Source organism: Lucilia sericata, unplaced genomic scaffold (assembly GCF_015586225.1).
Source record: "Lucilia sericata isolate MDLA Ls3-8-SP2 unplaced genomic scaffold, ASM1558622v1 Contig000046F_arrow, whole genome shotgun sequence".
Classification (NCBI taxonomy): Eukaryota; Metazoa; Arthropoda; class Insecta; order Diptera; family Calliphoridae; genus Lucilia; species Lucilia sericata.
In genome coordinates this window covers 182,624-200,727 of record NW_023994084.1, presented here as the reverse complement: position 1 = coordinate 200,727, position 18,104 = coordinate 182,624, and the positions used below count along the sequence as shown (strand labels likewise).

Sequence of the window (18,104 nt, the reverse complement as noted above, 5' to 3'; positions counted from 1 at the left end):
AGATGAATCCTTTGATAACAAATTATACACACCGACATCGAAGGGGCCCTAAATTAATACTCTTATCCGATACCTGAACCAGTTAAGTATTGATTCCGTGACGAGATCAAATACATCTTAGAAACATGTTTATAAGCTGCATCCTAAGGATGCCAGATGGGAATGCATTTAGTTTTATCAGCTATGCGGATGTTGTTGTAATACTTCTAATGAGAAAGAATCCAAATTACATGTATAGAAGTGCCCAGAAGGCTCAGTCTTTATATGTGCTCAACTGAGAGGTGTAAATGTTACTTCAGTGGAGTTAAGTGCTTATGTATGTGTAGTTCTGGATTGGAAAATAAAATGGAGACACTATATTGAGGAAAGGTTCAACAATGTGTATCGATTGTGGGATCTTTGTAGAAGAACTATTTGCACGTAATGTGGCCCACTGTACAATTAGCCTGTAGTCAACATTCATTAAACTCTTAAAATGTTGTTCTTTGTATTGAGAAGGAAAACTTTTACCGATTTGCAAATATATTAAAAATGCAATGTAACTAATTACAAAAACAATGTTAAAATTCCCCAACATGGGTCTGGCTAATCGATCACAGCATATAGATTAAGAATACAAAAGCGTTGTCATCTGACTTATAGAAACGACACACAGTGTGTAAATTTGGAATAAAGGGAAATAAATTTGAAACATGGAAGTAATTAGTCCAATTTCAATAAATTCCTCTTGCTTAGAGTGGCTCTTAATGTTTAATTTTATGTTTCTTGGTTCAATATTATAAAAAATTCAAAAAATACCCTTTGAAGAACGAAAAATACCAAAGGGCCCCTTTTATAGGTTCTCACTTACTCCGGGTCCCCTTTATAGAAAAATCAAAAAGTGCCTTTTGAAGAACGAAAAAGTACCAAAAAGTCCCTTTTTATATGTTTTCACTTAATCTTGGCTTTACATGTTTGATTTCATGTTTATAAGTTCAATATAATAGAAAATTAAAAAAGTACATTTTGAAGAATGCAAAAGTCCCCTTTTATAGGTTCTCACTTAATCCGGAGTCCGAACTCTACATAATTAATTTCATGTTTCTAGGCAATAACAACAACAAGCAGTACAAGAACAATATTTACCGTATGATGTGTATAGTTGTTGTTTGTTTAGAATTTCTGTCTCAGTATGCACCAAAACTTTTCAGAGGTTGTTTCGGATTTTTGCTCATATCTCCGTTATTTATGGACCTATTTTTCTGATTTTAAATAGGAACTTCTTGAAAGCATGTCTGGCAGAATTGTTGAAACATATCTGTAAAGACTCGGAATATGCTTAGATTCGATTAGATTGAAGGGGCACAAAGCACTGTGACCTATGTGTGGATCTTTTGTGCAGCCCATTGGTTCACGCACGAAGGTAACTGGTTTAGTTGGTGAGAGGTTGTAGATGTCTTTTGGAGTTAGCAAGGTAGCACCCAAGATCTTAGCTCTGTGAGACCCTAATGTTGGGCAGTTACATAAAATATGTTTTGAGGTTTCATCTTTTAGGTCACCTAATCTGCATAGATTCGTTGAAAAGTTGCTTAGAATGAATTGATGGTATCTGAGACCACTATGTGCAGTAAGTAATCTCGTTAGTACTCTGAGATCGCTTTTATTGAGCGCTAGTAGCTTTTGGGATTTTCCCTTTGACAGTGTAATGAAACGTTTTGTATAGTATGTCTAAGCCCTTGTATTGCTTCCTAATGGCGAATAAGTTCAGATTTCATCCAAGAGTCACATTTAGCTTTGCCGTACCCTCGGGGAATGCCAAAGAAGCGGTCAGGGCCGATTAGTTGGCGACGAGCGCCCCTATTTCCTAGGCTGTCTGCCCTTTCATTGCCAAAGTGACCCTAATGGCCAGATACACAAGGTCAGTTTGTTGTGTTTAACCAACTCATTGAGTGAAGTCAAGCAGTCCATTACAACACCCGACCTTGCCTCGTATGGCAATAAGGCTATCCTACATTATAAAAATTTTTAATCCCTTAGTTCTTCTCCTAACGCACTCCCTAGCACAAATAAAGATGGCATATATTTCTGCTTGAAAGATTGAAGGATAGTGTCCAAGGGGGACGGCCTTTTGGAAATTGGGGGCACAAATGCCCGCTCTCGTTTCGCCGTTTATTTGTTTGGATCCATTTGTGAACCAAACTTGATCAGCTTTTTCTTGCCACCAAGTTTGATCAGTCCCCATTCGGTATAATAACCTCAAATGATCTATCGAAAACCATAGTTGGTGACCCACAGTTGGGAATTCTAATTAATGGGTCATCGGAATATACTTTATATGGTCGGAAAATTGTATTAAGATATTACAAAAGGAATGACAAACTTATATAGTCTTCTCACTAAGGTAAAAGCTTTAAAAATTTAAATTTTCTGAACTACAATTTCAAAGCCCAATACGGAAGAAGTTTATTCAGCTGATATACAAATTATTCAACTTTCCCTTTTTTCAAATAAAACACTTTAAATTAAATAATTTTATTCAATTGTTTATTGTTCAAAAGAAATGCAGATGATATTTGTTTAATTACAAAGTGCTTAATTAAGAATTTTTGTATATTTATTTAAGTTAATTTATTTAAATATGTTTGTAAAAATAATCTTATTTTTGTCAACAGAAATTAATGCAATTTTTTACAGTTAAAACAATTTAAAAATCAAATAAGAACATTTTTTTTTTTTTTTAATTTAACAATTTTCAAACAGAAATAAACAATGTCCGACATCTTAGGCTTATCACAATAATACTGGAATGTTTACTAAATTTATAAATAATTAAAATATTTATGTATATTATAGACTTAATAACTAATTAATTATAGGTTTTTTAATTAATTTATATTTATGTATATATGTATGTAAATTATAAGCGAATACTGGTAAAATGCAATCAATAATACTTTAATTATTTAACTATGTTTTATATTAATGTATGGTTAGACATATGGGGGTTTTTCAAAATCTTTTTATATATATGTATGCGAATATGTATCTTTTTTTGAAAAGTTTAACTCTAATTATTTTATAAACGATTATTTTAGGGTAGTATTAGTTTATGCCTTTTCATCTCTGATATGTTCAGTTGATTTCTCTTTGGACTCTTCAGTTTTATTCGATACTGTATCATCCAACTGATTGTTATTGTTGTTATTCTCATTTACCTTTTCCACCTCTATGTATTCATCTTCATCAGCCACATTAGAATTATGATCAGTTTCAATTACTTCTTGCTTAACCTCATTTAATCTTTCGGCAGGTTTCTCTGGTTTCATGCCAGTATCTTCTTTAGGTGTCAATTGCTCTTGCTCGTTTTTAACTGCAGTGGGAGATTGTCTTAAATCATGATCGATTAGATGATGATCTAATTCAGCGCGGAAATAGTATTTCTCAGGACATAAATTACAATCATAAGGCTTGGAGTTAACACCATGCTCGAGCATATGATTAAGTAGACCACTTGGTGCCGTAAAAACTGCCGAACAGATGTAACAATTGAAGCCCCTATCCTCGCAACCGGCAAAGGTGTGTTCGACCAAGTGTTCTTGGAGTTTTTGAGCATGTGGTAAAATCATTTTGCAAAGATTGCAACGGTTTTCAATAAATTGCCTTAGCTCGGCGGGACGTTCAAAATGCTCGCGTTGCTTGAATTTTGTATTGAGATTATGCTTGCGACAACATTTTTCACATACTTTGGCTTCAGTGGGTGAATTGGTAATGGGTTCTAGGCAAAGAGCACAAACATTTTCCTGAACAGTGGAGTTTTTAACATGGAATCTAATGGGAGAAGGAATGGACAGAACAAAAGAACATAATTAATAAACTATTTCACAACTTAAAGTTCTTTAAATATCGATAGTCAAAAGTTACTAACTCGTAAATGAAAAAGTTTTCTAAACGAATTAAAAGTTTCTTTAACTGAGTTACGAATACTTACTTGGCATGCAGTCCAATCTCAAATTCGGAATGTAAAGACTGGCGACAACAGATACACTGTACTGGCATTTGACCTTCTGTATTGTGTTCGGATAAATGAGCCTTAAATGCACTAACATCGGCCAATGCCTTGGAACAGTGAGAACATTTTCCCGATTGTCCCACCTTGGAATGTTGCAATTTATGTTCGGCCAATATGGCTGGTGAGGGAAAGATTTCATCGCAGATCAAACATTTGTGTTTGCCAGTAGAATTGTGACAGGTTTTCATATGATGCTCCAATTCACTGCGTGACTTAAAGTTACCCGAGCAATAGGCACACTTTAAACTAACCCCCGTCTTAAGATTATGTACAATCTTGCGATGTGAGTGAACTTCTGACTCGGTGCGAAAATCGTTGCGTTCACAAATGCCACAACTGAAACCGGTATTGTTAATGGGGGAAGCAGGCATATCGTTGCGATGATGAACATCATGAGGTCCAGCTGATGGTTGTTTGGGGCTAATAAAATAGTTACCCGGCGTTTTGTTATTTTCCTGATGATGTTGTTGTTGTTGCTGCTGCTGTTGTTGATACATTTCCATTACGGTGCGGTTAGTATCGAAATATCTCTGTGACAAACCGTACATTAGGGCAGAGTGTTTCATGGCATTTGTGTCAATTTGTAGAGGATTGTAAAACTTGTTGGGTGTGGTATTGGGAAATAGACCCTTATTGAGATGTGAGGCAAATGCCATGTTATAATCCAATATACTGTTATTATTATTTTGTGGTGCCAGCGGCATTAACGGTGATTTGCCAAATAGAGCATTCACATATAAGGAATTCATGGGAGATATAGCATTAGGATTGGGAACAGGAGATGTATGTTCTTCGCCAATAGATGGAGCTGCTGGAGGCGGTGGTGGTGGAGGACGTTCTAAGCCTCCATGATGTGTTTGCATATGGCGATCGAGTAAGAATTCAACATGGAAAGTTTCCGGGCAGGAAGGACAACGAAATTGTCTAGCATGGGCTGCCAAATGGAACTGCATTTCCAAATCAGAGGAACATACTGTACGACAAAACATGCACTGCAAAGAATTTACGGGAGCTGGTGCATTATTTACCGCTTGATGACGAGTTTTAACATGCAAGTTAAAATCATTTTCCGTCCTAAATACATCCATGCAGGCGGAGCATCTTAGGATTTTGGTTTCTGCGGAGTGTGTGCAGGCAAAATGCACTTGTATGGCCACTTTCGATTCAAACATTTCACTGCAAAGACCACATTTGAACATTGTTATGGCATGTTGATCCAAAAGATGTTTTTGTAATTCCTCCGGCTTTCCAAAAGACTTCTGGCAGTTACCCGCACAATTGTACTCAGAATTTGTTATTAGGAAATGTGAAATAACATGTCTTTCGTACTCAGCATGCTCCCTCAATAGCAGGCCGCAATGATGACACACTAGATTGAGACCCTGGGCAATGTGGGTTTTCAAGTGATTGCGAAAAGATTCGAAATCGGGTAAACCAGCGTTACATTGATTGCAGAAGAATAAACCTGGTTTTTCGTTGGTGGAGAAATTTTCTTGAGGAGAATTCTGAGGAGTATTTGTAGGTGTCATTGATCTACGGTTATTTTGGCTTAGATCGGTAGGTTCATCTTCACTTTGACGTGTAACAGCTTCCACCGATTTAGGACTTGATAAATTGTGTTCTTCTTTAATGCTGTTCTCCTCGGCACTGGCTGCACTTCTTAAAGGAGGCCCTGTTAATAAACGTGGACTAAAGGTGCCCGAGGCTGCCAGACGATTAAAATGTTCAAAGTATGAATTAGGACTAGTCAAACGATCCAAGTGAGCTGAGCGCATATGCTGGAACATGGCAGCAATATTGGGAAACTTCATGGTACAATATTCACACGATAGCTGGAAGGCGTGATTATCTAAAGCTTGATTGTTGTTAGTGGAAGGAGGAGTCATAGAATGAGCCAATTCTTTTTCATGTTGAGTTTGTAGATGATTGTTTAACTGTTCTACGGCAGTAAAATCGGACTTTGAGCAGAATGTACACTTAAGCATATTCGACGAAGAGGAACGTCCTCGTTTTGGATAGTCAAGACGATTTGGACTCTGTTCGGAGGCTGCTGCTAAACCGTAACGCCGTTTCTGTAAACTGCCATTACTAGAAGCCGAACCCGTAGAACGTGGACTATAATTAAGAGCTTGAGGATTACCACCAGCAGCTAGAAGAGCCGCTTGTTTTTTATGATTTTGCATATGTGATGTAAGAGCAGCCGCTGTATTGTAGCCTCGATTGCAAATGGTACATTGAAATGGTTTTTGGTTGTCGTGAGTTTTCATATGGATCTTTAAGTGATCGCTAGAAACGAAAGGAAATTGTTGATCGTTTTAGAATACAGTTACAGAAGGAATTGTATAAAAGAAAGCTGTAAATACAAAATATCGTTAAGTCTTTTAAATATTTACCTTCTTGAGAAAGCGGCCTCACAATGAGGACAACGATAGCGACGATCGCCTGTATGCAATTTAGTATGACGATCACGAGAACGCTTGTGCTTAAAGAGACGAGCACAGTATTCACATTTAAAGGGCAAGTGTTCAGCATGACTCTGTAATGAAAAACATTGATAACATTTTTAGAATTAAATTGTTAAGATCTTCAGAACTATTGATGTACATTTCAAATCTGGGGCTAATCATTGTATCAAACTAAACTCCTCTATTATGCTGCCTGCTGTTACAATTCTGTTTTCATTTATCTACGTAAATATTAAACTTACATCACTTTAATGACTGTCGTTTGGTGACAAAAATATTGAAAATATTTTAATACCCCAAATACAACAAATACAAACTATATTTCATCACTTCTCAAATGTGGCAACCGTAAATATTTGAAAAATTCTTTCGTCAAACTGCAAGTATTTGTAATTCTTTTTTTTGTGTGTTTGTTTGTTTCTGTATTTCAACTCCAAACTGTTTTGATGGATGAAACTTTTAAATTGTTTTTAAGTATCAAACGAATGAACCAACAAAACACGTTGTTGGCTCCTTTAAGATTTTTATCAGAATGCGCAAATTTTTAGTAACAACTTTTGATGTTGTCGCTTGTCATCATACCGCACGTTCTGATTTTTCTTCTTTTTCCATCATCATCATTAACAACATCATCATTATGATTGTTTTAAAAGTCTTTTGTTTTGGTTGAAATTTTTGTATACTACAACAAAATGTACAGGTAGTTCAAATTGAAATCATTATGATGAGACAAATATATGGAAAGTAAGAAAACAATGATATGGAAAGTAAGAAAAACTGCGAGTTCCATTTATTAGGACTAGGTGACTTTAGACACGGAAAATTTTAGGAAATTCCCCTATTTTAAAGTTTTTTGAAGGCTCTAGTGTGATTTTTGTCAAATAGGTTTAGGATATCAGTGTTCCAAAAATATAAAATTCTGTGTATAAATTTTCCAAATGTGTCAAATGGTTTGTGGGGATCATATGGTTTAAAATTGATTATTTTGATACTGACAACCAGGACCAAAATGTTCGAAGATGATGAATTAGAGGCATTACTCCATAGAGATTGATGTCAATCTCAGGAAGAATTTCAAAATCATTAGAAGCAACTCAAGAATTAATTTGAAAAACGATGGATTCATCTAAAAGCAAGAAAATAGAATATCACACGAGTGAAGCTGGTGGACGCTGAAATAGACCAAAATGTTGGAAAATCATGAGTAAAAATCAATCTCAAAAAGAACTTAAAAATCATTGGACGCAACTCCAGCGGCAATTTGAAAAATGCAGGATTCATCTAAAAGCAAGAAGGACACTGAAAGTGACACTGAAGATTAAGACCAAAATGTTGGAAAATGTTTAACTTCATGAAGATTGCTTTCATTTTCAAGAAGAACTTAAAAATTATTGGAAGCGACTACAACAAAGCTAGATAATGGGGTATCACAAGAGTTGAAGCCGAGAGACACTGAAAGAGGATTTAGCATGTCGGATTTGCAGCTTGAACATTAAAAAAAGAACCCAGGCGCCGAATGAGCATTAAGCATTACTCCATGAAGATTGCTTTCAATCTCAAAAAGAACTTAAAAATCATTGGAAGCAACTCCAACGGCAATTTGAAAAATGCAAGAAGGACACTGAAAGTGACACTGAAGATTAAGACCACAATGTTGGAAAATGTTTAACTGGATGCATTACTTCATGAAGATTGTTTCATTCTCAAGAAGAACTTAAAAATTATTGGAAGCAACTCCAACAAAGCAAGATAATGGGGTATCACAAGAGTTGATGCCGAGATGAGCATTAAGCATGCCCGAATTGCAGCTTGCACTCTATAAAAAGAACACATTTTTGGATCTAATCATAAAAATTGAATCCATTAGGACAACCCAAAGCTGAAGAAATGTATGTAAACCCAGGTCAACCAGACGAATCAATGCCAAAGTCGAACATTCATCCCATCAAGGAAATACTGTGCATTTCGTAGAACTAGAACTGCTAAAACAGGCCAGACGATTGCAGGAAACTAGTATCGAATTTGAAGCGAGCATTGACCGAAAAACCTTGGAATAAACGACCATAAATGAAGCCATAAAACTTATATTATCATGTCATATTTGTCCATATGTTAAAAGAATAGTTAATAACTATTTGGAAAATAGGAGTTGAGAAGCTCAGACATTATTTCGTTCGACTACAATTTGTTTCGACAATGCAAAACATTTTCACTGGAATATGTTTCTCTATAGAACAGCTTGACTAGTTCGTGACTTTAAGCACATCTTGTGAAAATGAATCCCTATGTTGAAAGAAAGTTTGGAGAATTCCATAACTGAAACGCAAGGTGCTTTTAAAGTCGACCACTACCGACTACACATGCATTACTTCATAATTCAAGTGATATTGTAGTCAAAAAAAAAAAAAAACAAAAAAAATAAGAGAAGGCGGTTGGTAAAAATGTTTATAGTCATACACACATAATTATAATGATTTGTTTGTTTAGTCTTTTTAAAAACAGTTTAAAAAACCATAATCAACACACAATAATTCTTTGGGCTTAAAAGACAATAACAAAATAAATAAAAATTTGTACTTGTTATAAAGAGCGTTACATACATATACAACCGAAACGACTTATTGTATGCATACAAATGGGCTAATTTTAGTATAGAATCTTTAGTTTTATTTGTACCTAAACTACGTCTGTAAGTCTGTCCGTACAATCATTCATCCGACCGTCCGTCCGTCCATCTTTCACTCTGTATGTCTACTCCGACGAACGTTACGAATAGTGTAAAAAAGAAGGAGTTTAGGCAGTATTTGGTAACTTAAACCAAGCACAAACATACACACACACTACTTAACTCTTCTACTCACTCGATTTTAAAACGCTGACGCTTAAAAGTTAACATATCAAAGCGTTTTAACCGCTTAAACAAGTAGATACAAAAACAAAACAAAATTCATATATGCATGGATACATATTTATATTTGCGGTAATCATCTAAAACTGTGATGATGATTCCCCCTGGTTGATTATTGTGATTATGATGATGACAAAGTATTAGAATGTTCCTTATGTTTTTATTACGATTATTGTGGTTGTTGTTGTTGCAAGCATTTAGCCACCTACGGTCGTTGGTTAGTAGCCATTTATCACATTAAAAATAAGTATCATTCATTCTCCAATCTCAAACCAAGATGTTTTGGTATGCAGAGGTCGTTTGGTAGCCGCAATTATTAAATAAAATTTACTCTTCTGTTCTGTTTCCATTTCCAAAACACTACTACTTTAGTATGCTCAAACAGTTTTCTAAGAACATTCTGTTTAATAAGCTACAAATGCAAGTGCATTTGGTTGTATATAGCGTATGTCTGGGGCTATTTTAACTTGTTTTGCAAAATACGCTAATTGCATAAAAGAGTCCAAAATGTTTTATTACACTCGTACACATTTATTGTGGTAAGTCACAAATATACTTTTTTTTCTTATTTTTTTGATTAACATCTAAATGAGTCTACATATTCATCTAAGTGAAATGCGTATAATTTATTTAAACACATTCACTTGTACACTTAAATGAATACGGTTTAAATGAAAAAAATTAAAATGTTAAAAAATAAAATCTAGTAAAATATGAGTTTAAACAGAACATGGAATGAGTTGTAGTATTAGGAAAAATTTACAAAAATACAAGGAAAATATTTCGAAAGAATATTTCAAAATTGTGTTTAATTTTCTATCAAGTTTTACGTGGATCGGCCCATATTTAACTCTACCCCGCATATAAAGCATTCTTCAGAAAATCTGTATTACATTTGTATTAAGAAAAAGGAAGTCAAGTTCGAATTGAACTCAAAACAAGCACATTTAGGGATTAATTCAGACATAAAATCAGTCTTATCTTTATCGCATTTCAAATATGCATTCGAACTTAAAACAAAACAAAAATTCAAAAAAACTTTAAGTTAAAATGAAGCTTTTTATAATAAATTGATCCGTACTTGAATCAAGTATTTTGTATTTGATTTAAGTAAATCTGTTCTTAACGTACTATTGACATTGCACTGGATTGATTCAAGTATATTCGGAAAATCCCGTTAAACGAAATTTTGTGTAATTAGACCAATTTTAGCTTATAATCTGGTGGACCGCTTTGAACGTTGCTGGATATTCCTCCCATTGAAACACTCTTTACTTTAGGCGAACTGGCCAAAAGCGGTTATAAGACAAGTCATCAATGTATACTGGACAAATTGGAAGGTTAAACACAACCATCGGTCGCGCCTGATTGCATACCAGACAAAGAATATGTCGGAAACTTTGAAACGCTGATCCCAGATAGAATGTCAATGGTCAAGCGGAAAACTACAGCAAATACCAGTAGGAATCTGTTGTTACACGGATGGTTCTAAATTGGGGGATAAAGTGGGCCTGGGGTTCTATATTGAAGACCCAGAAACAGAAATATACTACCTTTTACCTAATCATAACACAAGCTTCCAGGCAGAAGTGCGAGCAATAACGGAATGTGTAAATTGATTTAAATAAATATGGCGCCCACAGCCCTTAATATATTTACCGACAGCCAGAAGGCAATTAAAGCGATAGCAGGTGAATTAAATTAAGACCGTGTTGGTCTGAATTATAAATATGGGTGAGAGATTGTCACAAGGCCTCTTGGAATAATGAAACGGTGGGTAGAACCACAAAGATCCCATGGGGTGACCCTGATGAGAATAAGACGAGAAATGTCCTCAAAATGAGCAAGTCTGAAGTTAATATGATGGCACGTATTCTGAGTGGACACACAGGATTACGAGCACATCTATACAAAATTGGGCGTGCGGATTCAGACGAATGTAGAGCCAGTGAAACTCTGGAGCACTTTCTTTGCGACTGTCAAGCATTCGACGAAGTTAGATCCAAGTATCTTGGAAGTGATGTTATTCCGGAAATAACATTCCTGACTAACACTGATTGGAAAATTCTTAGGAATCACGTCACGTCCAATTTGTTACAAAAAAAAAATGATTTTCAGAAAGAGGGGTTATATGGGGACAAAGGTAAAGGTCCTATACATATACATCTTGATATAGCAATTTACGATGACATTAAAATGTATTTCTTCGGATTTGATGTACTATACATCCTCCTATCAACCTAACCTAAAACTAACCTAATTCCGAAATATTTAGCAATTTGTTACCAAAAAAATGATTTTCAGAAAGAGGGTTTATATGGGTACAAAGGTAAAGGTCCTATACATATACATCTTGATATAGCAATTTACGATGACATTAAAATTATTTATGCCGAATTTCAATGTGATACTAGTGTCTAAAAAGTGAGTTTTCACCCTCATGGAAGGGGACTTTGTTTGGGGACTAGAGTCAAAAGAGGCCCGATCATTACAAAATTACGCAGTATCTTTCCAACTTTTATGAAACTGAGATTTGCCGTTATAAGCTCAAAAGCCCTATTCGGGGAGTTCGGTTGTATAGTTGTATATTTCAACCATTTTGAATAGTTTTTGGGGCAAAAGAAGAATTATCTTGAAAATTGCGACCGATAGCGTGCGTACAAGGTTTACATGGACACACAGACGGACATAGTTTAATCGACTCAGAAAGTGATTCTAAGCCGATTGGTATACTTTAAGGTGGGTGTAGGCTGTAATTACATGCTGGATGGAGGAGTCTAGTCCATTTCCCTGGATTACAATCAGATAATTTGAAAAAATCAATATAATCTAATATACAGTTTAAGAGTCAAACAGTTATTTGGGAAAGTGGAAAATAAATCGTTTAATAGATTTTTTAACGGGAGACTTAGATTTTAACATAAATTTTCAATTTGTTAAAAAAAATCTAAATTACTTGAAGTGCACCCTTAACTTCTTACTCCAACATAAAATAATTTAAAGCATCATAAAAAACCTTTATCACACCAAAGAAAACAAATACAACCCCATTAAATAATTATTAACGCTCTAACAATTTAAAAGAACATAAACTTTTAATGAAGACACCCCATTTAAAGACACAAGTAAAAACAAACAAACAATGAAAGAAATTCCTTTTCACTTACCTGTTCATGTTTTTTCAAATAACCAAGACGCGGAAATGATTTATCACAGAATTGACATTGATAGGATCCGTCGGCACTGGCAGCATTGTTACCACTTTTAATACCATCTCCTGTCAACTTATCAAACTTGACTGCATTTGTTGTTACACCTCCAACAACACCACCAGCAGCAGTAGTCGTATTAGTTGTAGTTATAGTAGCACCATTACCAACCGCTGAATCCCTATCGATTTTACGTAATTTTGAAGGAATTCTTAAGGCATGTTCAGCATAACGATGATGACGACCATGACGTTTAAGTTGATGATGTTGATGGTGCGGCTGCTGTTGTTGCTGATGATGTTCATCGCCACTTTCGTGAATATTTGCGGTTGTCTTATTGTCTGCAACAATTGTATCGTCGTTGTTGTCTTCACATAATTTTGTATCATTTTTGTGAATCCTTTCGTTATTGTGGTCGTTGTCATTGTCATTGGCGTTGTCTTCATAGTCAGCGCCATCCAAAGTGCCATTGGTTTTTTGTTGTCTGTGCAGACGTTGTGTCTGTAGGGCCAACGAAGACGTTGTGTTGTTGTCTTCCTCATAAGCAGTCGTATTGGGAAAGGGTAAATGCGGTGGTATAACTAAATGCTGCTGATGATGGTGGTGTTGATGATGATGTAAAGAATTTGGTGTCATAGTACCATCTGATATTGAAGGTGAATAACTTGACGATGTATGTGTCGAGTACATGTCTAAAAAAAAAATAAAGAGAAAATAAGTAATAATTAAATTTAAAATTCGATGAAATCATTTGTATAAAAATTAGTCATCTATTTGTTTTAGTTAATTATAGTCACAGACACACACACACACACACACATACACACTATATTTAAAGCGTAGGTGGTAAGTAGTTAAATAGTTTTGGTGTTGTTGGTAGATTGTTAACATCCTAATTATCATCATGCAATAACAGGAAATGGTTCCTCTATTAAATGTGATGAGTTGCAATGTGAAACAGACACAGAGATCTTATACAGTTATATCAGCTAAAGTAAAACTAATTTAATTAATACGATCTTGTCTTATGGGTCGTTCGTTGTGTGATCCATTTCTATTAAAATCATTAAATACTTGTGAGAGCCGCTATATACTTAATCAAGACACTTAGAGTGTGTCATTAAAATAAAAACAAAAGAAAAAGCCTCCCTCCCATTCAAATTCAACGACGACAACTACAACAACACCATCACACTCAATCCTAGTCATGCAAAGTAATAATTCTTTATTTTACGATTAAAACCTCCGTTTTAATTCTACATTTTAATTACAATTGTTTTAAACTGATACTCTTCTCCGAAGCCTCTATTTAGTATATTGTTGTCATTTGATGTAGTTCATCTTCAGCTTGTAAGAAGGCTAGACGCCCCAATATTATTTCAATTGTTTGCTCATTTAACGAGGGAAACTACAAATTAATTTTAATTAGCATCGGTTACTGTTTATTTTTCTTGAGTGTACTCACATACATACCACTCAGCAGTGCGAATGAATGTTTAATAATTTGGTTCTGAAATGTCTGTGTGAGTTTTTAAATCTTGTAATTATATAGTTTTTTTTGGTTTCAATTTATTTCAATCTGTTCTATGTTAATTGTTGTCAGTTTCAGTTTTATTAGTATTATTACATTTTAAATGTTTGTTTGGTTGTTTTTGTTAGCGTTAGGGTTAAAAGGTCTGTAAAAGTTTTGACTCAATTTATTTTTAATCTGAACTTTTATAACCCTCTCGTGTTGTGTATTTGTTTAAACGTCTTGTTGTGCGAACATCACGAACTGATTCAGAAATACAACTATTTATCTGTAATTAGGGAAACTAGATTTTGTTTTTGATAAACTATATGTTAGCTTAATTTTATTATCGAACTTTTAAGTCCGTTTCAAATCAAGATACCAACTAGCAAGACCCGGACTGCACTTTTGATCTAAAATACTAGTAATCCCCGGATTTATCTCAATTCTCGAGTGTAGATTTTAAAGAAATTTTTCATGAAGAGCTTGTTTTTCAAAAAATAAAACAAGTAATTTATAGTTCATTCTATTAACTACCTCCCGGATTTTGAGTTTTAAGATTGTAATCGATTTGATTGACTCCATCATTAACACATCCTTACAAAAAATAGTCCATTGGAGTTTAGTCGCACGATCAAGGCGACCAATTACGAGATACTGAATATCGCAAATGTATACGATTTGGTAATTTGATTCACATTAAATCCATTGTTTCAGTGGTTGGCCAATGATCTTGATCCATTCACCGCAAACGCAATTTTAGCATAATTCAGATCTTATTCGACACTGCTGCTCATGATTACGCCATTTTCATTTGAAAATACCAATTGAATGCTCGTTAGTGTTTGAACACCCAATTGCCAAATTCATAATAACGACCTCAGAAGTGTGATTTTTTAGAAAACTTTAAAGCATTAATGCTCGGGAAAAGGTGATATACTTTCTCGACGTACTTCTTAATGTCGATTTAAAATAGACTCAAATTGTATAAAAGTTATAACCCTAATGTATATGTTTCTCTAATATATCTTTATGAAATCGTTTAAGCCCCCAGGGAACTTGGTACAAAAAAAAATAGCTTTTTGCTATAATATGGTCGATATCTCAATAATCGTGTTAATAATTCAATTCGATTAATTGAGAAATCCGTACTTGATTCTATCCGGAGCAATAACAATAATGCAGTAAGTACGGAATTACTAAAATGAAGTACAATGTACATACATACTTGATTCAAGTACGGATCCTTCAAGTACAAGGTGATAATATGAGCGCTATTTAAACCATTTCGAGCTCGAAATGATCTCATAATGTATATATTTTAAGAATTTTTAGTTTGTTTTAAGTTCAAATGCATACTTGATGTGTTGATTTCATTAATCGCAAAATGAGATTGATTTAAACTCGTTCCGTACTTGATTTCAGAATTTCTAAAACATAGTTTGTATGGAGGCTAGGGTCAAATAAGGGCCGATCAGAGCGGAATTATTTATGCTTATATAAAACTTATTTGTGTCGATTTCTGAAGAGATACTAGTATATTTGTCGTAGTTATAAACTAAAAAGACCAAATCGGAAGGAACGGTAGGAAGTATGGTGAAACAATGGACCGATTTCTATAAACTTCGTTCTTGGTCCAAATAGAACGTATGGTGTAAATTTCATCAATATAAAATTGTAGCCTGGACAGCCAGCTGGAAGGACGGACATGTTATAATCTACTCAGATTGTGATTCTGTTTAGAAACGCTAAATAGTCCGTCTGTAGGCTTTATATGAAAGCTTTTTAGAAGAATTTTGAAAAATATTCCGTTATGGACTCTATGCGCAATATAGCTGTGATTTAAATCTTTTTATACCCTACACCACTATAGTGGAGAGGGTATTATACGTTTGTGCTGATGTTTATAACACACAAAATATTGGTCCTACCTTAAAGTATACCGATCGATTCAGAATCACTTTTTGAGTCGATTAAGACATGTCCGTCCATCCGTCCGTCTGTCCGTCTGTCCGGCTGGCTGTCCATGTAAACCTTGTGCGCAAGGTACAGGCCGAAATTTTCAAGATAATTTGATGAAATTTGGACCAAACATGTTTTTTGGCACAGGGACGAAAATGGTTGAAATCGGTTCATTATTTCACCTAGCCCCTATACAACTGTACCTACCGATTGGGGCTTTTTATGCCGTAATTCCGTAAAATATACTATTATCTCTCCAAAAATTGGCACAAATAAGTTTTATTTAAGTATAAATGACACTTTTCGTGATGATCGGCTCTTAATTGACACTAGCCCCCATACAAAACCCCCCTTCAAAAAGTGTCTTAAACGTCTCAAAATTGACTTGTAACCATTTGTATCGCAATGAAACTCAACATAACTAACAGTTTTTTAAAAATATATCCTTTTTCCAAATTTAATGAGGATCGTTCCATGTTTGATCTATACTCCAATATAAAGCCTCATTTAGAAATTTTGTTTTTTTTTATCAATAAATTGCTTGAATACTTTGGAATTCAACATAAAAGTTTCTTTATGAAAAAAATTTTAAATATACTCATGGTGTAGGCTATCATATGGTCGGCTCGACTATACTTTCCTACTTGTTTAATAGATATCTTTGAAATTCGAATCTGTAGTTTGTTTAAAAGAAAGTGCAGAGTTAAAAGCTAATTAAACCAAATAAATGACATTTATTGGTTACATTGCTCTATTCCCTTCTGAAGAAACACATGAACTTTGGGAATAAGATTTTTTTGATTTCTTTTACTCATTATAATACAGATAACCTATTTATATATCATTCATTTAAATTTATCAAAGGTTTATAAGACAATTTTTCATACAAAATTTGTTCTATAAACCATTGATAAATGGTTATGCATAAGGGAGTTAATATTTAAAATTTGATAAATCGGTCAACCAGATAAATATTACATTCCTTAACATTATTTAATAAATAAATACCTTAATTTTCCATATTTGTTTTATAAATTATATTGCAGTTGCAAAAAATATACGTATAAATAATAAATAATTACCGGCATTAACAATTTCCTTGGTGGCTTGAATTTTTTCAATTAAATTTTCTAATCTTGAACTGGGCCCACGGTATAACATTTTTAAAGCCATCATGGCTTAAAACACTTAAACACTGGTTAAATATCTGTATTTGTTTGCAATTGCTTTTATATACTTTGAAATTTTGTTTTAAAACATTTGTTTATTTTTAAAATATTTTTTTTATAAATTATTAAAAAACACACTTTTATAATCCTTTAACACTAACACACATTTTGTTTAAGAAACATGTTTTATGAAAATTTTTATTTTATTATTTGTAACTTTATAAAGAAATCTTTTTTTTTACGTCCACATAGAATGAGCACCAATGATTGACTAAATAACAGCCTCCAGTTGTAGTAAAGTCAACCAAGCGCACTTTAACAAAGCAACTGAACCAAATATCTAGTACTTGGTTACACAAATAAACAACAACACCAGTTATAAAAACCGTAAAACGCACTTTTAAGGCGTTACTAGATAGACCAGCAGCAGCACTAAAGCGTTCATAATACACAAAACGACACCGATGATGATGATGCGTGTATGGTGGCGTATGATGATGTTGATGATTCCGATGCTGATAATAGTGGGGTCTTAAAATGGGACTCTTAATAATGATTCATTTGTTTTGATATATAGTATGTAAAAGTATTTTTGTAGTAAATAAAATATCACAACAAGTATGTACATATAAAAAACAAGCACTAGGCAGAGGTGCCAAAACCGTAACGAAATTTTGTGAGCGTGCGAGCGAGCCAGCGAGTTAGCAAGCGATTTGGTAAAGAACAAACAAATAAACGTCTGGTGCTTACGAACGACAACCCAAGACTGGTGGTGCTACAACCATTATCATCATCATTATTACTTGAGTAGTTTGTAGTCTTGTTTTTGTGTT

The 18,104-nt window shown here is 34.2% G+C and overlaps 1 protein-coding gene across 1 annotated transcript; it reads right to left on the bottom strand.

Annotated features, from left to right (window-relative positions):
* Positions 1 to 2,832: 2,832 nt before the first annotated feature.
* LOC119615302 (zinc finger protein 423 homolog) lies at positions 2,833 to 17,327 on the bottom strand. The gene is made up of 5 exons (XM_037971372.1): positions 17,185 to 17,327; positions 12,589 to 13,322; positions 6,442 to 6,584; positions 3,968 to 6,334; positions 2,833 to 3,807 (listed from the first exon to the last, which is right to left on the bottom strand). Exons 1-5 carry the CDS (start codon positions 17,276 to 17,278, stop codon positions 3,087 to 3,089), a joined length of 4,059 nt encoding a protein of 1,352 aa, XP_037827300.1. The 5' UTR covers positions 17,279 to 17,327; the 3' UTR covers positions 2,833 to 3,086.
* Positions 17,328 to 18,104: the final 777 nt, after the last annotated feature.